We start from the raw sequence: 20,379 nt of genomic DNA on the forward strand, positions 1-20,379 counted from the left end.
TGAGTAGTCTGTTCCTAAAGTATGTCCATTATAGTAGAAGTAGGTAAGAAGTTGAAAGTCAAGTGTACTCAGCATGACTATAATCAACTTCTTCTGGGGCTTAGATGCCCAGACCTGCTTCTTCAGGTCTGACTCAACCTGGCTGTCTCCAATTGTTTGCGAAATGGTAGACAAGAGCACTTTCCCACTTCTTTCACAAAGAAAATAAGTGACAGAAGAAGCAAAGTAAACCTTTTGAATGAGTTCTCTCCACAACACTGATGCCACATATTTCCACTTAAAGACTAAGCCCACCCATATGACTGATCATTCTGGGCTCCTATATGGACACAATTACAAAGATCATCTGATAATCTGACAGCAACAGATCAATTTTAAGGAAAGCCACGTATCTACATGGCAGCAGCAACAATCATGATAAAGAAGGCCACTTCTTGAATCTGATGTTTTATTCAAAATGACTATAATAGCTGGCAAGATGGCAGCTAAAAAAGTCCAAACAATTTGTTTTGATTAGAAATAAAACAAAGAGGCAGATGATAGCCTTGGCACCTTAACAAGTTTTAACCAAAAATAGATAAAAAATAATCAATAAGCTTCTAGTACACAATCTGGATTGGCAGTATTTACAGCTAAAGCATTAAAAAACACCCCCAAAACTCCACAAATTAATGTTCCCTTAAATACAGAGGTGAAGACTTTTGGTAGCAAAAATGTTCACAATTCTTAAAATAGGAGGCTTCAAAGATATTTCTTTAAATTCAAAAGCTAAAAGTCAAACCAAAAAAGATACAGTTACACTGGGCTTGGAGGGCTCACTGCCACCGGTAATGCATTTTACAGAATAATCGGTCCTATTTCAGAAGCCAGTGATGACTGGCTAACAACAAAAAAATCCCCCCAAACCACACCCCAGAACAAAGAGGCAGACTGGAAGGCCCTGATTGTACCGGAAGCCTGGTCAATGGATTCGCTGTTGAGCTGCAAACAACCCCCTATGGCTCATCTTGACCACTGACATTAAGGCCTCCTTTTTGTACTTCAAGTTCTTCGGCACTGACCATAGAGGGATCAATGGCTGCATATTTCGTCCCTCGAAACTGCAGTAAATGGATCTGTAGAAATGCAGAGGAACCACTTAAATGGTTGTAGTACAGGGATTACTTTTTCACATTTCTTAACAAAAGATACTACTCAGCCTCAGACATCTGACACTTACTAGCTGTAACCCTGGGCAAGTCACTTAACCCCACTGCCTAGCAAAAACCAAAACAAAACAAAAAGAAGATACTATTTACTCACCATCACATTTGATTCTACAAGGACAAGAGTCCTTGATTTATACCTTATAATTAAAGTGTTCAATGAGCAACAGCCTCAGAGTAGTAGTCAGTTGCTTTCCAAATATCAGAAAATCTAATTGTTTCCTCACGACAATCCAATGCTTCCAAGTGTTGGCCTCTACCTCCACCTTAGCATTAAAATGAGAAAAACAGCCTAATGTTTGAGAAGTCCCTGAGTTGGGACTTACCTGTACATAAAGGTTCACCTCGGCGCTTCTGCAAAGGTAAGGAAAATTGCCTCCAGTTTTAAGATGTGCTCTCCTAGCATTAGGGTATAATTTGTACATTTCTTCTTTAGCTTCAGTTGAAAGGGCACTCTGGTCAAATACCTTTGAGAAAAAAGGAAAAAAGCTAAACATACAGTTGTCTTTAATGGGGTCTCTTCAAATGAAGGGAACGATCAGAAAACAGGACACCGCAATTTTCTCTCTGAAGCATTCTACATTCCCGTCAAAGCAGCCTACAAACGACATGTATCATTTTCCATACGAGACATTCCACTTCCTGTCTTTGGGCAGGCTCTCCTCTTTGCCTGGAATTTTCTCCCTCATTACTTCATTTGGAATCACCAATTCCCTTCAAGGCTCTAAGAGCTCTTTCCTGATTTCTCCACTTATTAGTTATTATATTATTACAGTTATCTCTGGTTATTATTTCCACTGTTCCCTTGGAATTATGGAGGGAAAACTGAGAAGATCTGGCAACTGCCTAGGTAGAGAGAGTTAAAGATAATTCTGAGTTTTTGAATCTCATTGACTGGAAGGATGATGGTGTCCTCAGCATATATGTAGAAATGTGGAGGCAGGACAGGCGGTATGGAAAAGAAGATAATGACGTTTTGGACATACTGCATTTGAGATACAAACGGGCAGGGATATTTCACAGGTAGTGGCAACATGGGCCTGGAGTTCAAGAGAGAAATCAGGGCTGTAATAAAGATTTAGGAAAACATCTATAAATAGATGATAATTAAATACCTGTGGAATCTAATCAGAGCACTAAGAAAGAACAGAGAAGTCCCAGGACAGAGCTCCTTGGGAGAACATCTACCATTGTAAGGCAGGAAATAGAGGATAACCTAAGAAAGAAGGTAGTCAGACAGGTGGCAGGAGAAATAAGGCAGCAGTGCTACGGAAACCAAAGTAACAGAGCCTATCCTACTATGTCTAGTAGTAAGAAAAGGCCAACCAGGTAAAGCTGCAGAGATCTAACAAGATGACTGAAAAAAGGCCACTGGACTAAGTTCTTAAGAGATTACTCACTGGTAATCTCAGAGAAAGCAATTTCAATCACATGGTAAAGTCTAGAAGCCAGATTACAAGGGGCGGTGAAGAACTGGGATCAGGTGAGAGTAGATGACTTTTTCCTAGGAATCTGGCTGTAAAAGGAGGGAAAAAAGGACAGTAGTTGGAGGGACTCCAGAGTATGCAAGTAGAAGAGAAGAAATCAGAAGATAAAGAAAGATTTAAGATACAAGCAGATGAATGATCAAAGGCTCAAGCTCTAGGAGAAGACTGGAGGGGACTGGATCAAGGGCATAAGGGGCTGGCCCTGGTGAAGAGAAGGCTCACCTCTTCCTTGGAGTCTAGAACAAATTCAAAGAATATACATGTAATTTTGAGTCACAGAGAGCAGAGCAGGTGCCTGACAGATGGCCTCTATTTTATCAGTAAAGAAAGAAGTGAGTTGCTCTGCTGCGAGAGAGGAATGGGGTGGCCTGGCGTCTCGAGTTAAGAAGAAAAATGTTTCAAACAGCCACTGCAGAGACTATGACAGAAAGTCAATCAGGGAAGAATAAAATGATAGCTATGTATCAAGGTTAGATAGCATAAATCTGTAATGCAGCCAGTCAGCAGTTGTATGACTTTCTCAAGCCCTGTTCAGCAGCACGTGAATAGGAGCAAAGAATAGGGGCGGATGATGTAATCCATAGTTAGATTTGGCATGAGTACCAATGGGACAAGAGCACAACGGATGCAAGGGTGGAAGAGAGCATACAGATGAACAGGTCAGCTATAGGATCAAGACTGTGGAGGGAAGATAATAAGACTTCCCTTTCCAAATAAGGCACAGTTCATAGCCCCTGAAAAAAAAGGAGGGATACAGGTAATGGAGGCCACAACGAGGACAAAGAATGGTTGTAGAAGGAACAAAGTATATGCTGGAAGACAGAAAGTTATAATTAGAGGGGGAAGTTTAGGGTTCAGAATCATGGAGGGAACACAGATTTGGGTTGTGGTGAGATCCCTGAGGTTATCTATGGTCAAGTGAAGAGAGCTAGAGAAAGCTGAAGAAACGAACAGTTTGATCCATTTCCAATATAACACTTCATATATTTGAAGATAGTTATCATATGCTCCTTAAGTTTTATCCAGTGTAAACAGCCCTTCAATTGATCTTTATAAAACATAGTTTCTAATCCCTCCCCATTTTAGTCCTTCTTCCATATGACGATCCTTCAGAGCTACCAAATCCTAAGTTCTCTCTTGTATCTTCAACTGATCCTGGAATGGCATGGTCTTCAGTCACCACCATGGGTGCTCTCCCTGGAACCTCTACACTTTGTCAATGTCCGTCATGAAATGCCCTAGAACTGACAATAATGCTCTATATGTGGACAAGGACAGAGCACAGTGAGACTCTCACTGCCTACATTCTGGACACCTGACCTCTATACTACTACACCAATTAATTTCATTGTAATCCTAGAGTTCAAAAAGAATGAACAATATAAGAACCCAAAACTCTGTACTAGCCATAAGGCTATCATGAAACTGCCACCTATGAGAGGCCCAAGGTGTGTTCTGGTCATGTGTGGTCAGTGGTTTGGCCCGGCTGCCCTTACAGCTAAAATACTGTCTTAATTAGCAAGTGTAAATAAAATTTGGTATGTTTTGGTATTATTGCCACAGCTGATGTTCTGTTGACACAGCATTCATCAACTCAGAGTGACCTTCCTTGCCACAAAGAGACAATGAGTGGGACTTCAGTGGAGAAATCAAATTGACAATAAAGCTGTTTCCAGGACAAACCTAGGATAAGTAACCAACAACAAACAACTTCTCATTTTAAACATCCATAAAAGTAAAGTTAGGATTCTGGAAGGTGAGGAAAATTCTGAATAAAAAAGATACAAGGTTTCTACCTTTATGTAAATGAAGGTAAAATATCTACTTTAACATACAAAAACAAAACTTACATCCATAATAGTCACAGGAATGTCCCGAATTTTATGAGGTTCCACATAAGAATTCTGACAGTTCAAGGTAAGCCTAGAAGCCAACTCACTTTGCCCCAAACTTTCCAGCTATAGGAGAAAACAAAGGTGAAGATTTGTTAGTTGATATTTAAATCAACAACAGAGGAAGTCAGTGCTTTCACTGGCATGTCACCCAGAGGGGGTGTTTCAACAAATATCACTGATGATGAAACATGTTTAACATGAGAGAAAAAAGACATGGCCTCTTAGTCATCTGCACCAAGCCACTCAGCCTTAATTTTTTTCTCCAACAATTGTAAAATCTCATTCCTCATTCTGGTGATGGTTAAAAAAGAGATAAACTGCAATAGGCATTTGACAGTTTTCAACTTCAATTAATCCCTCAAATGCATGGCTATAAGTGATGAACCTAATTCATGATGTATATATAACATCAGCAGATAATTCTACAAGGTGACAGTTTCCAAAAGACTATCTACTTGGTAAGTATTTAATAAAACAGATGAACACAAAATGGTAGGACTATTAACCCCTATCCTTTCACAATTATATAAAAAAAGAACTGAGAACTAATAAAAGTAAACCTGCTTTATACCTGTTTAAGTATTTAAGTACAAGACCAGAGATCATTCAGGATGAAGGCCCACAAGTATGATGATACCTACTTTGGGCACAATGAGCAATCCTCCATGGAAGACTATTCTGAATGTCTGACTCATGGCTGCCTCCCTCACCCCCCTACTAAAACTACTGGCACCTCCTTCTTTCTTCTCTTCCTCCTCACCCAGTAGGAGAATACTGTCTTCCAGGCATTGAAAACTATAATTGTGAATGAAAACCAAAAACATTCAACGGACTTAGTGCACCCAAAGGAAGCAAAATACACAGAAACCTTTAGAGTTATGCAAGGACCTAAGCTTCTTTAATTTAAATGCAATATAATGCGCTATTTCTTGAAATTCCCCACCGCCTGAGTCTCTGATCTGCGGATGAGTTAGTAATGACAAAATAGGCGATAGTTAACCTCTAAATAGGAAACTACGAAGCATGGAATGAGAGAGATTTCATAAAGAAGAAGTCTTGGGCAATTTTGTAAATGCATGTTCAGATATATGAAAAAGTTAAAACTCAATAATCACCTCTTATATACATTAAACAAAACAACAAAAACCTAAAAACCCCAACCTGTAATATTCAGCTTTAGGAATACAGTGCCATAGGCAGATAGGAGCATTCTATAGCAAAGAACATGGACAGTGAGATACTCCTTACCCTGTCAACCATAAAATCAATGGCATCTGCCATGACAGGATCCACAGGACCAGATGAAAAGTTTCCAAGTACTATTTTCTTGAGCATAAATGCTGGCATTAACCAAAAGCTGCAATGCACAGACACAAACGAAGTATTTTGAACATTTAAGCATGTAACACCAATAGTATACATTCAATCAATCAACAAGCATATATTAAGTGTATACCATGTACTGGGCACTGTACTAGATACTGGGGATGGAAAGACAAAAAACGAACAGTTCCTGCCCTCCAGGAGTTTACATTCCATTAGCAAGTCAACATTCACATCAATAACTCTATACAAGATAAATACAAAGTGATTTTTTTGAAGGGAGGCTCAGGCAGCTGGGACAATCAGGAAAGGTCTCATGGAGAAGCAAGTGGTGCTTGCCTTAAATATGCTGCAGTCCATCCCTACTAGGCCCTTCTCAGCCTCTAACATCTGTATTAGGATTTCACTAAAAACAAGTCAAGAGGGATTCCCAAGTTGCTTTCTAGGTTTTCTTTTGGGTTTCAAAGATTCTTCTAAGGTCTGGTTCTCAACAGCAATTCTAGGAAGTTACTGATTCTATGGAGTCTTTTCCCCCTGTAGCTATGATTGAGCTTAATTTTGCAGAATAAATTATTCTTGAGTATAGGACTGCCTTTTGGTAAACAAACATCATATGTGCCTTCTTCTAGATCATGAAGGATGACAGAATGTTGTTTGTTACTAAACCATCATGTGAGTATCTCAAAGAATTATGGGCAATAATTCAAAACACTTAAAAAAGATAAAAAAGTTGATTTCACTTGGATACTAGTTTATAAAGACCATTACAAGTTCAGCCTAATCCTGTCAGTGAATCAGGCTCTCCCTTTGACAATACTGGTTGCTCTGGGAGATGCGTTAACCCTTTAAGGTTGTCAAAACACCATTTGTGAAACTGCTGCTTCAAAGAAAAGAAGCCTCCTGGCGATCTGAAAAAACATATTTCCCGAAGTAATCTGTGAATGTGAACATTTATGATTACCAAACATCCATTTAATGGTTTTAAATTAATTTTTTCTCAAGCTGAGAATCATTTACAATAGGTACAAAATGGGTTTTGGTTGATGCTGAAATTGGGAAAGCATTGGGAGAAGAGTAATGACTCTTATATTTAAATTATATTATTTAATTAAATTAATTAAATTATATTTAAATATTGCTTTCAAGTTGACAGTGGTTTCCTCCCCACAATCCTATGTAGGAGGTCTTGCAAATATGATCATCCTCATTTCAGATTTCAGCACTGAGGCCCAGGGGTCATGCAACTAGTAAGTGGCAGTGCCCAGTCTCAAAACCAGGTCCTCCAGCACCAAGATTCTTTCCACAATATCATTCTGTGCCAGGGCCCATGTTATCCCCTCCAGTAATAACCAGGTTCTTTCCTGTTAGCTCTTTAATATTTTAAGGATGATATTAGATCAGGTACTGAAAATAAAGAATGATAATACTGGGATAGTTTAGAGGAATATTTCAAAACATAACAGTGTAACACTACCTGAATTGTGAAAAATATGCCAACAGGGTTTTCCTTATGAGAAAACTAGACCAATCACAAAGGTATGTTTAAGTCACTGGGTATTTTTAAAAATGTATAACCTAACCTCACCAGCAAAAATATCACAGACCTGTTAAAACAGAAGAAATAAGTAAAAATAACAAAACCTAATACCAGTCAGAATGTAGGTGCCCACAGTGATTTATTTAGTTATGTAGCACTATAAACTAGTTCACACCTTGTAAAGAGCAACAAGGCAATATGTACCAGGAAAAGCAAAACTATTAATCTTTTCTAACTTGATTCTTCCAGTACGAGGAATATGCCCCAAAGGAAGTAAAACAAAAGCAACATCAACAAAAAACAAAACTTGGATAAGGATTTTCACAGAGGCACAATTCATAACCATGAAAACCTGGCAACAACCTTTGGGCCCCATAATAAGAAAATGGCTAAGGAAATAAGGGTCCATCAACACAACGGACACTATCTGGTTATCAGAAATGACAAGGTGAATTATGCGGATACATATAATCATAGAAACATCTTTATAAAATGGTGTAATATGAGAGGAAAAGTCAATACAGGAGAGTCCATAAATGCTGGTATCAAGTGTATAAAAAAATATATGTGTCATCAAGGTTTGGAAGAGAATATAGTGTTCATTGGGTTTTTTTTTTCCTTATAAAGTTTTCTTTTTTTTAAAGAGGGCAATGGCATGACCATAGGCAGCTAGATGGTGAAGTGGATACAGTGTTGGCACCTAGAGTCAGGAAGACTCATCTTCTTGAGTCCAAATCCAGCCTCAGACACTTACTAGTTGTGTGACCTTGAGCAAGTCACTTAACCCTATTTGCCTCAGTTTCTTCATCTGTAAAATGAGCTGGAGAAGGAAATGGCAAACCACTCCAGTATCTCTGGCAAGAAAACTCCAAATGAGGTCATGAAGAATTGGACACAAGTAAAACAACTGAACAAAAAAGCAACACGACTGTGAGATACAATTATCCTTCCTTCTCCCTTACTCCCCAAAAACTAGACAGTTTTTAAGTGAAATATCAGTTTCAGCTTAATTCTCTTACCTGTTTGCAGTCCAAGTCTGGTTAAAGATGGAGGTGTCACTGAAGGAATTACAGAGGATAAGGGAATGAACTCTAGGAGATTTGTGAGTGTATTCAGCAAACTTCTGCGCCAAAAAGCCTCCCAAAGAAGCCCCAAAAAGATGAACCTTAATTTGAATCAAATATAAATTACTAAAAAAACAGCAGTAAAATGCCTGGAAATTCCATCCTAAATTTAATTTTAAAACAAAACTAAACCAAGTTTAGCAGCTGTGGCTATTCTCTGCCACTTGACATACCTAAACAGACAGGAAATGTAAGATGCTTTTTGTTTAGCTTTAAGTATAGCTTCAAAAACAAATTTCTAAGCAAGAAATATAACATAACCAAGTTACACCCAGGTTTAAAAAAAACTACACAAACCACACACATATCTGGACCTCTGATTTCACTGGTGTGGGAAGTTGCATGTCAGGAAACACTCTCAACCAATATATATGTTCAACCATTAGGCAACTTATAGAGTTACCTTATATAACTCATATAGATACCTGAGGCACTTGGAGGTTAAGTGATTTGCCCATACTCTCTCCATATAAAGCTAAAAGTATGTTATCTAAAAATTTTGAGTGTACTAACTTTATCAAGTTGTAGATGGTCTAATAGTTTTCTGAATCCATCACAGAACTCAAGGTGGTCCCAATAAACTGGATACTGCAGCTGTAATAAGAAGAATTTTAAAATATGCTATTTAAAGTACTAAAACAATGGAATCTAATCCATGTACATCTGGAAAATGACTCAATATACAACAGCATTTATCATTTGATAATTTTTTTCTAACTGAAAATCTACAATAATGAGATTTTAGTTTTTAGTTTCAAGTCATAATGCATTTTAAAGGTTAATTCTGTTGTTTAATAGAAATTAGAGCTAACATTACACTTCTTTGTAGAGGTGGGAGACTGTGTGTGGAACAACGCTGGCTACTTCTACTGAACTGTTTTTTCTCTTTTTTTCCTTTGTTACAAGTGAAATTTCTTTAGGGTAAAAGAGGGGAAGGAATATATTTAGAGATAAAAACAAAAGACAGCAATATTTTTTTAAATTAGAGGTAATAATGTAGTTGGAACAAAAAAAGATTAAGTTGGTGCTAAAGAATGGATAAATATGAGTTTCCTAATACTATATGAATGACAATTTTAATGCAGATCAATTTTAATCCCAAACACTCAAAAAAACCTGTGAGGGTAATGAGAGAAGAGAACCTTTCTTTGAAAAGAAATCATGATTTTGTTCAAATCAAACTTCCTTCTAGGATAAGAGTCAATAGAACTGAAAATAAAATCTACATTAGGTAAAGGCATGAAAATAAATGAGGGTTGTAGCTACTTTTACACAGCTTCCATTGTCTATTCTTGCCACAACATATCTTTATGGAGCTTTTAAACAAAATGTTCCCTGTCTTCTTTTTGGTACTGAGTTTCACTCTGATTTTGTGCTAGTCTTTCTATCTGTGAAACTGACGACAGCATCATGGAGCAGGAACATTCTCAATTAGTGTTCCCTGATGACGAAGAAAAGAGAAGAAATACAAGTTATTAACTACAGACTGCTGAGAGTGAGCAGTTTATCTCCAAAGCCTTCTGTATGTAAACCCTGCCTGCACTGGTTGGCTGTTCAAAATCAATTATATTCATCTGGTCCTTTAACTGACATCAGGTTGAGCTGAATCAATGACAATTTATGGCTTTTATATAATAAATTCTACTTTTATTAAATTCCACAAAGAATTAGAATTTCTACCATTTTGTGAAGAGGAGAAAAAAAGATTTGAACAGCTGAGCAATTAAAGAACTTGGGTTAATGATGACCCAGATATAACTGTTTTGAAGTAAAAAAAACCCAAAAAACTAACCTATTCAATTTCCTTTCTGGGTAATGAAAGAGAAAAGATATGCACACAGGGTACAGAATTCTGACCAAATATATACTGCAAGTCCATCTAGCTAACAGGATCAAAGAAGCCAACTTGATAGCTAAAACCCAGAGAAGCTAGCTAATATATATATAGATAGATATAGATATAGATCTATCTACATATAGTTAATCTATACCTAATACATCTATAGCTAATAATATCTAGCTTTTCATTTAGGCATAATTCCAAAGAAAAAAGAAAAATCAATTACAGACATTTAGCAGACATGAGAAAAGTTAAGTAATTTATACTATGGTTTTAGAGACATAAACATATAATCAACTTTCAGTTACCTGAATAGGGCAGTGGGCTTGGATTTCAATTCCCTACTTGACATTGAAACTTACACACACACACACACACACACACACACACACACACACACACACACACACACACACACATACTCTCTCTCTCTCAATCTTAGTGGCTGAAATACAGTCAGCTATCCAGCAGGAATTGGAAGGAAAAAGGAGGTACCAAATTCACAATTGGATTATACCTTTACAAAAGGTCATTTCAAACCCTACAATGAATTATCTCACTCTCTCACTCTCCATTATCCAGAAAAAGTCTGAACAAAACAGTCAGTTAATTTAGAGAGGGAGACAAATAAGCTTGTGCTGGTGCTATCAGTTCCTACACATAACCATGTCTTTGGGGCTACGATGTGACCTACAGTCCCATGTATGTTATACATCTGAGTATACATGCTACTTCTCTTCAAATACCTGGACAACTTTTTTAAGCATTCAAAACAACTTCTTTCTTACTGAAAAACCAACTGTGAAGCCTGGATTTTATACCTGGCCTGAAATGATAGCAGAAAAAGAAAAATCTGGTCCTTTGAAGCAAGGTCAGTAATACTTACTGCTATAACTCTGTAACCCCATCCAGTCAATGCCAAAATCTGCCGGAAAAACACATCTGCAGTTCCACTTACAGGAGGAAGAAATATGAGGGGACATCTGATACTTCTGGGGCCTGCATCATAGAGTGACCACACTTTACTATCATCATCATCTACTATAATCTGAAAAAAAAAATTTTTTTAAATGAAGACTTTTGTAATGAATTTCGTTTTTAAACAGCTCTTATTTTACAGAAGTAGAATGTCACTGATAATATTAATAGCATTGTCCTGTTAAAAGATAAAACCAGGGGATCCAAACCTTAAAGCCAAATTCCTATTTAATAACAGCTTAGTTGGTATCTTTTGTTTCCATCTGTGTTAATGCCAATAACCAAACTGTAGAAGATGGCTTTGTATTGCTGCAAAGAATATTATCCTTTAGTAGTGTTAACGTTATCCAAATTCAATTTCCATAAAGTCAATGTGAAGAAATCTATTTTGTAAAATCGAATATGACATCTGTAGCAAACTAAGTCTGGGTAGGCCTTTGTGTACAGATGTTGGGGGGAATGGGAGAGGTGATGGAATAGGGAGGAAGGAAGGCAGGTATTGCAGAATCCTTCACTGGTTTCAGCCTCAGAGTTGGTCAGAGTCAGTTGCTAGAAGGGCCACTGGTGTGGGCCTCTATTATAAAAACAAGCCGTTAACAGTTGGGGGAAAAGCACAAGAAGAAATGTGATAGCTTATGATGATGATGTTCAGAAGCTGTTTGAGACTTGCTCCTGGGAGAATCTCAAGGAGACAGAGGCCTGCTACCAGAAATGAACCACAGAGAGGAAGATGGGAGGGAGAATAGATTAACTTTTGTGACCTTGGGGCTTTCTCACAGAGGACCAAGAGGAAACATTAGCCTAGAATTACAAATGGTTATTTATGAATTTATAATCAGTTGGGGGTGGGTTGTTTGACGGAGGTATTAGTGCCAGCACTAGTCATACGTCTAAAGGAAAAAAGTTCACAATTCTGCTTGCTTGGTTACCTTTTTTGTCTATTCTGTATTTTGGCCTCGTTACCTTGGAAAAAGTACATGAATGGCTTTTGCACGGCTTCTGGGTGAGCCTGACCAAGAATTCCCTCTACAAGATCCCTGATAAGAGGTCCTTCAGTTTCTGCTTGAAGAATTCCTTTGTTGTTGGAAATAAAATTTCATCTTGCTTTTATAATTTAAAAAAAAAATTAAGAGTGATGTGAAATTTCCCAAGGTTAGTTAGAGCAACACAGATTAAACAAAAGTGCCAACTCAGTTTGTACCAGCAAAACAAAGGAAAAGTCCATGCAAGAGGCCACACAACAGGTCAGGCTAGTTTCCCTTGACCCCAACCTGAAAGGATGGCCACTGCACTGACCGGAGATACCATACTTGTGCTTCCATTCACGTGCTCACATACTTCCCCAGTCTCAAGCATATCTTTAAGAATAAACTCCTGCTCTCTTCTTTCACTGAAAATGAAGGCTGTTCCAAGATATCTTACTGAACATACCAATTACAGTCTAAAAATTTAGGATCTTGAAGCATATAGTGTAGGAGATCTAGGAGATATTTTCAATTTAGGAGAAACAAAACAAGACGGTATGTACTAACATAAAAACCAAACCCAAAAAACAGTCTTTCAAATAACCCATACTGTCTCATAGCTATTTAAACATTCACTTTCACTTCACCTTTTTAGGAGATCTTTTCTAAGGAAGTAATAGAAAAAAAATGTTAGAGAAAAAGAGAACTGGAGGTGTTCATATTATCTACTGACATTAAATGTCTATCATAAATTCTTCAGCAAACTTGTCATGAATTCTTTATTAAGTGTTCTGGTAACCGGAGATAATTATACCATTAAATCTAGTGTGCTGCACCTAGCAGGTGTTTAAGAAATGTTTATTGAATTGAATAATTTTATGGAATTCCTAAAATATTTAATTCAATTCAAAAGATATTTAACAAAGCACCTACTACATGCAAGGCCCTGAGCTGGGATCTAGGGATATAAAAATTAAGTCTCTTTTTAGAGGAAAAGACTTTCAATTGAGAAGATCAAGGAAATGGTACCTGAGCTAAGTCTGGAAGAAAGGAAAGCATTTCAAAAGGCAGAGATGGGAGGGGGTGAGTTCCAGGCATGGGGAATCGCCTGCATGAATGTTCTGAGACAGGAGAGTGAAGAACCAGATCAGGAAAGTGTCCAGGATGGCTGGCAAAATACAGCAGATGAAGAGGTACACAAACTATTAAACTTGAAAAGGTACACTAGAGCCAGATTATGAAAGGCCTTAAATATTAGGCTAAAGAGATTGTACTTTATGAGCAACAGGAAGTCACTAAAGGAAGCACTACTTGTTTCAAATTCCATTCTCTACTTTTACATATACTTACAGAAAGGGCTATTGACTTCCGAAAAGTTATACCATAGTCCTGACTTTTTTTCTTCTAGTGAGCCTGAATGGAGTCTGGGGGGGGGAAGAAATGAGGATGTTCACATCACCCTCCAAAGAGTATGTGGGGGGGGGGGACGGTTGGGGAGGAGTTGGAAATCAGCAGCTTGAACACAATAAGGAAGTGACAGAGTGCCTTCGAAAGTTATTTGCCCTGTGCCAATGAAACCTGTAGGTTGATGAATTACAGAAATGTGCCTCTGACTTTCAGTATGGAAAATTATTTTGTAACTACTGTAAACTTGAGTCTTCTTCATTGCTATTTGATGTGACAAAAAACCCATAATTTTGTGAATATTATTTCTGCTATAATAAAGGCATATAATATATATGCACAATAAAAAATCTTAATATAATACACTGACAACTCTGTGACAGTTTCAACTTTGAAGACACTTTGTAATTAAAGAAGCCCTTTTCTCCAACATGATCTCAGAACTGTTTTAAAAGATTATCTTTTATCAACATCAACAATTTTTAAAGAGTTTGAGGCTTTTAAATCATCATAGACAAAGGTCTTCTAAAAGACGAATATGGCACCCCATTTTGCTGATCTTCTATTTTAGTGAGAAAATGCACCACTTAACAATATGTAAAAAACAAGGGGCAATTTTGACCCAAAGTAGTATGAAACAATCCTGGGAATAGGCAAGTGCTTTATAATGAATTTTTACCATACTTTCCAGAATTCTGATGGTAATCCATGTCTTTCACATTAAAAAATACAGCAGTGAATAAGCAACTATTTAAAAAAAGCAAATTCTATTTGCAGGAACATGTAATCTGATTAGAGAAGCATGAGTACATGGGGTGGGGGGGCTTACTACCAAAAAATGTATTTAGAAAATAAAGAGGCCAAGTTATCTGCACTTTCAATCTTGAATTAACCTCAAAACATAACCCTACTTCACAGATTATGTAACTTTTCGGCAGAACAGTAAAGCCACAGTACTTAGCAAGAATGGAAATGAGGCAGGCTACACTGGCGTGGTGTCTAAACCACAAAAAACTCAAACCAGGACTTTATAAACAGGTCAATTCAACAGACAATCATTAAATACCTAGGGAACTAGGGAGAGGGGGAACGATACAAAAGAGATAAAACAAAACCACACATACCTTTTTAAGGGGAACTGTACTCCTGAACCAGTTATAATCAGGAGAGACTTTAATCTCTCCCATGATTTGCTGAAACAGCTGTTAACCCTGAAATAAAAACATGTGATGTTTTATACCAAGAATTCATGTTTATACAAAAACTAAACACAAAAGCTATTACTAGTCACATAAATAATGCTTTAGGCAAGGGGATGAGAGCTATTCTATCTTGTTAATACCTTTTTTTGCTCTAAAGAACACACTGCTGTCTAATTCCAAAGTATCACAACGATGTTAGAGGTAGAAGGTGCCTTAGAAATCATCTGGTCACAAGATTTCTTGGGATCTTAAGAGATGATCTAGTCCAATTTTCTAATTTTTCCAGAGAAGAAAACCAAGGCTCCAAGAGGCTCGGTGATTTTTGCTCAAGGTCATACAACTAATTAGTGGCAATACTAGGGCTAGAAGCCAGTCTCCTGACTTCCAGTCAACAGGTTACCTTTTTAATTTTAATGATTCAGTATAAGGTAAACATTTGACAAAAGTATTTTAAAACTAATTTTAGGGGGTTTTTTTTGGCTAGGCAATGGGGTTAAGTGACTTGCCCAGGGTCACACAGCTAGTAAGTGTTATGTGTCTGAGGCCGCATTTGAACTCAGGTCCTCCTGAATCCAGGGCCGGTGCTCTATCCACTGTCCCACCTCGCTGCCCCCTAAAACTAATTTTAATAAACATGTAACCGTGGGACTGTTTTTATCAGCTACCATAAAGCTGCTTTTTAATAAAGTACCCAGATCAGAGGTGTCCAAATGTTGGCCTACATATTATATACGACCCTCCAGAGTTCCATGTTACTTGAAATAAACACATCATAGGGTCACAGATTCAGAGACACAAGGTGACACCACAGTGGTGACCTAGTTGAACCCCCGCATTTTAAAGATGAGGAAACTGAGGCCCAGAGAAGGTAAGTGACTTGCATAAGGTCACACAGTAATAAAGTCAAGGCAGGATTTAAACCCAGAACCTGACTGAATCCATTGTCCTTTCTTCTGCATAATGTTGCATCCTACATATGGGAAAAAGTACTATTATATAAATTACTGTCCTATCTTCTTCAAGAAGGCTTTTGTCAGTCCTTAACCTTAGTGCCATCCTTCTGAGATTACCCCCAACTTATCTCGTATATAGCTTATTTGTACACAGTTGTTGCAATAGTCTCCCCCATTAGACTGTCAGCTCCAGGAGGGCAGGAACTATTTTCTGCCTTTCTTTGTATCTCCGGAGCTTAACAAAATGTCTGGCACATAGCAAGCAATTTAGTTAACTGAATGTCTAATGTTATGATTAAAAATTGTACCATGCATTCTGAGAGGCCAAACATGGCATCATAACAGACCTGTGAGACTACTACCAAACCAGCAAAAAAGAAACATTATTTAAAATTATATGTCCTTTTTTCACCAAATAAGTCCCACTTTGATGCCTCATGGTGGTGTGAGATCTCCAAAGTCATGTCAGGGGAGTGTAATCTCTGGTAGGTACTACTGAGCTGGAAAGACTGAGTAGAGGTCTGGTGAAAGATTCTGACTCTCCTCTGTAGCACAAGTCAAGAGGATCATGTCAACCATTTAGTGATGAACTTTTTTGGCCACAGAAATTCACCAAAAACATCTTCACCAAGGCAAGGAATGGCTACAATCTGTGTTAGTGGAGGGAATAATCACACCTAAAAAAATTGTATACCCTATGAGGTACTGAAATAAGTCTGTACCAATGAGGTTGATGAGTCCTGGCTTTACAGTTATGTGACCTGGATAAGTAACTTCACCTCTCTAGGGGTTAGTTCTCTCATCTATAACATGAAGTCAGACTGAATAATTTCTAATGTCCCTTCTACTGCAAATATTCTAGATACTTGGTCAGGTTAGCCAGCCTTCACTTAAGACAATATTCTTCTTTATTCATCCACAATGAAACCTGAAAATATGTACTAGTTAATTAGCAAAAACTTTCACCATGTTCATCAGCTGCAAGAAGTTTCAGATACAATCATAGGAAGAATTCTGATTAAGTTCAGTATTAACACCTGCACAACTATATAACCCAATACTCAGCATAGTTTGTAAATAACTATTTTACTACATTCTCCAACTCCATAAATCAACTAAGAACTTAGGAAGATTGGTCTTGTAACTTGTGGGGTCTTTGGACTGTGGGGAGCCTAGATCTGGGCAACTTCCTATACTTCAAACATAAGTGGAAATTCTTCCCAGCCCAAAGTCTGTGGCCTGGAACCAAACTATCTTCAAGAAAAACAGGGTGCTAGAGCAGTTTGTTTCCACAAATTATATTCTATGTCAGATAACTACCTGTTACTTTAGGGTTCTATCAACAAAATGTATGTGACTCAAAAGGTAATTAGAGCTAGATATTCTTACATTTCATTCTCAATCCAGACACTTGACTACCATCTCAATTTGATCTTAAGGTGTACTTTTAAAGCAAATCAATTAGGATAAGACATGAATGACTTTGCAAAAACAAAAAGTCAAAGAAATTATCTCATGCATAAATGTGGCCATTAAAAATTTGTACTAAGCAAAAGAAATTTCATGCTTTTTGCATTTGTTTCTAATTTTCTTAAGAATGCATAATTACAGGTGGAAAACAAAACCCATCCCCACTCCCCAAATACAGTCTTTATCCTTTGGGCTAGATATTTTATTAAAATCAAGGCATCTGGTACATTAACTGGGAGTATTTTTACCTGGACAGATTAAAGCTACTGTCATTTTAAAAAATCTACTTAGTTTACAATGAATTTAAAGTTCCATTACTAAATTACATTACAAGAAATAAATTGTCTTTTCTGAGAAGGCAACGTTCCAATCTTGCTTAGGAATGGAAAACTACTTCTTATAATTATAAAACTGTTTTTAGATAATAAGGCCAACAAATGAGCTTTCCTAATCACCAAACTGAGAGCAAAATGAACAGTTTGGAACTGCAAATACGAACAAACAAAAGACACAAGAAATATATTATATATATACATATAACACACACAAAGACATTATACCTATCCTTAACTTCTTTCCCATAGCATATCATAATCATATATACAAAAGAAGCTTCTTACCAATATTTCTTGGTAATGTAGAAAAAATTATTTCATTTTTAACTTTAGACTCTCTAGACTTAATGATTCCCTGGACAGGGACTAAATTACTGCTCAAGACAAGTGATGTTTAACACTTGTGCTGGTTTGGCAGTATATGAAAGGTAAAAGAGATACCAATTGTTGACTGAGCAACTGACTGCTTAGTGAAAAAGCCTCACAGCTGGGAGAGCAAAACAGCTGGGTACAACCAGCATGAAAAAGGAAAGTCTGTTCTCACAGATCCCTTTCATCCCTTTAGAGGGGGTTTAAATCTTCCAGTTCACATGAGGGATAAACCATGAGGCAAAGAAAGCTTAACAGTCTGACCAAGCTGGTTAGGTTTAATCAACAAAGAACACAAATCACAACATGGTTTAATTTAAGACAACTTACGAGGGAAAAAAAACCTTACATTTTGGTAAGTAATGCACTTCATTTTTAGCTCTGACCCTACTTAGAATATCTTCTATGTATGTGTAAACATCAAAGCTTCTCTGTTTAATCCGATTCTTCAGATACCTACCCCTTAACAATGCTTGGCATTTGTAGAGATTTCAGGATGATGAGCACCTGTCTCATTGGAATCCAAATAATGGTTATCAGCTTATTACATGCAGTGAAATGTCACTTTCCTCATTTACTGTAAGTCCCTTATCCTAATCTATAGCCTCTCTACGACTACACCTCATGAATAAATACTATATGCATAACAGCAATAATCATATTAATAGAAGTCTCATTGCTTTAGGGGGACTCCTGGCAGGCCTGCAAATCTAACTAGGCGGAGGCAAATGGGCCAGCTATTCTATCCCGAGTCACAGCCAGGGAAAAATTTCCCCACTTTTCTGTAGATCCATTTTAACATCTGCCAAAATTTATAACCAGAAAACTGACTACCTTAAATCTTTTCTGAAGCAAATTTAAGGCCATTTCCTCTTGTTCTTTGGCTGAGTGGAGATAGAATAGATGGCATAATAACTCAAAGACTTTGGGAACGGCTATTAAGTTACTTCTCAGTCTTACTTGAATTTTCTGTCTACAGGAGTAAGAAGTACTCAAATAGAGGCAAATTAGCAATGTAAAGTGCATGCTATGGATACTACAAAACCTTTCTGGAAAAAAAATGCATGAGAACCTCGAGGTGATTTTTAACAGATGATTTCTGGGGCATTCGTCAAATCCCACTTGGCTCTGGCCCAGCCCTACAGCAGAGATGAAGATATCGAACTGAAGGCTGTGGAGTGATTTCACCTAGAACCAGTGTCTCTGCTGACGGGGTGAAGGCATTTCCAGCCTGCGTGCCTCTAGAAACGCACACCACGATGCGGGCAAAGACGCCCCGGCTTCAAGCGCACACTGTGCAGACACCCGCAGACTCCCGCGGGAGGACGTGTCTAAAAGCACAGGACCCACATACAGTATCACAGGGGGATACAGTTTTTGTTCGTTCTGGGTCAGGACTTGTTTAATTCCTGCTACCAATGCAGTCCACCAACTTACGGTCGTAGACAGTTGCGTGGGCCACAGGGAGGTTAAATGACTTGCCCAGTGTCCCACAGCCAGTGGGTGTCCGAGGCGGGACTCGGATGCAGCCCGGCGTGCCTGCCTCAGGCTCCCAACTTGAGCCCCCCCACCGTCACACAGCCACTTCCACGCCGGCGCCCCCGGCCACACCCCCCGCAGCCCGAGGCCCCCTCACCTGCCGCAGGCCCGCCCCCACTTCCCTTCCCGGCCCCGGCTTCTCGTGGCGAGCCGCCGGGGGCCCAGGCCGTGGATCTGTCTCGGCGTCCGTACCCGAGGCCGAGCCGACGGGCAGGGCGGGAGGGGGAGGGGCCGCCTTCGGGGGTGGAGCGCGCAGCCGTGCTGGCCCGGGCCGCGCTCCGCTCCGCACCCAACCGTCCCCAGCCGCCGGGCCGCGCCGCTTCCGGGGGCGGTGACGAGGGGCGTGGCCTTGCCGGGCGGCAACATCACGTGAGGCGGAAGTCAGCGCGGGGCGGCCGCAGTCTCCATAACTACGGAAATAGCGGCGGGATGCGCCTGGAGCCCCGCGCCGCTGGGGCCCTGCCGCGTGCGCAAGGGAGAGGCCGGCGAGTTCGGGATCTGCGGCCACGCGGGAGCATCGGAGTGCCCCCGACCCCCCAGCCGGATTGAGTCTCATGCTGGGGCGGCGGCGCGGGATCGCTCTCGTGGGCTGGCCTCAGCTGTCAACCAATCAAGCTAACGCTAACCTACGTCTAGGCCTGAGGAGGCCTGAGCCCCAGGGCCTCGCCCCATTTCTAGAAGTAAGCGCTGGGCGTGTCTGCCAGTTTCCCCCAAACCACGCATTCCCCGCTGTGCTTGACGGTGAGAGTTTAA

General features: G+C 39.0%; 1 protein-coding gene across 3 annotated transcripts; it reads right to left on the minus strand.

The window, feature by feature from the left end:
• Positions 1–431: 431 nt before the first annotated feature.
• On the minus strand, positions 432–19,814 carry SPG21 (SPG21 abhydrolase domain containing, maspardin). Of its 3 annotated transcripts, XM_020983567.2 has the most exons (10): positions 19,724–19,739; positions 18,548–18,594; positions 14,883–14,969; positions 11,298–11,459; positions 9,085–9,165; positions 8,467–8,612; positions 5,836–5,944; positions 4,543–4,650; positions 1,532–1,672; positions 432–1,115 (listed from the first exon to the last, which is right to left on the minus strand). In XM_020983567.2, the coding sequence occupies exons 3-10, from the start codon at positions 14,943–14,945 to the stop codon at positions 996–998; spliced, it is 930 nt and encodes a 309-aa protein (XP_020839226.1). In that variant the 5' UTR covers positions 14,946–14,969; positions 18,548–18,594; positions 19,724–19,739; the 3' UTR covers positions 432–995. The 3 variants fall into 3 exon arrangements, with proteins under 3 accessions (XP_020839226.1, XP_020839221.1, XP_020839233.1); XM_020983562.2 differs by lacking the exon at positions 18,548–18,594 and having other exon boundaries at positions 19,724–19,814; XM_020983574.2 differs by lacking the exons at positions 9,085–9,165; positions 18,548–18,594 and having other exon boundaries at positions 19,724–19,814.
• Between the last annotated feature and the right edge of the window lie 565 nt (positions 19,815–20,379).

Source organism: Phascolarctos cinereus, unplaced genomic scaffold (assembly GCF_003287225.1).
Source record: "Phascolarctos cinereus isolate Bilbo 61053 unplaced genomic scaffold, phaCin_HiC Scaffold_3;HRSCAF=262, whole genome shotgun sequence".
Taxonomy (NCBI): Eukaryota; Metazoa; Chordata; class Mammalia; order Diprotodontia; family Phascolarctidae; genus Phascolarctos; species Phascolarctos cinereus.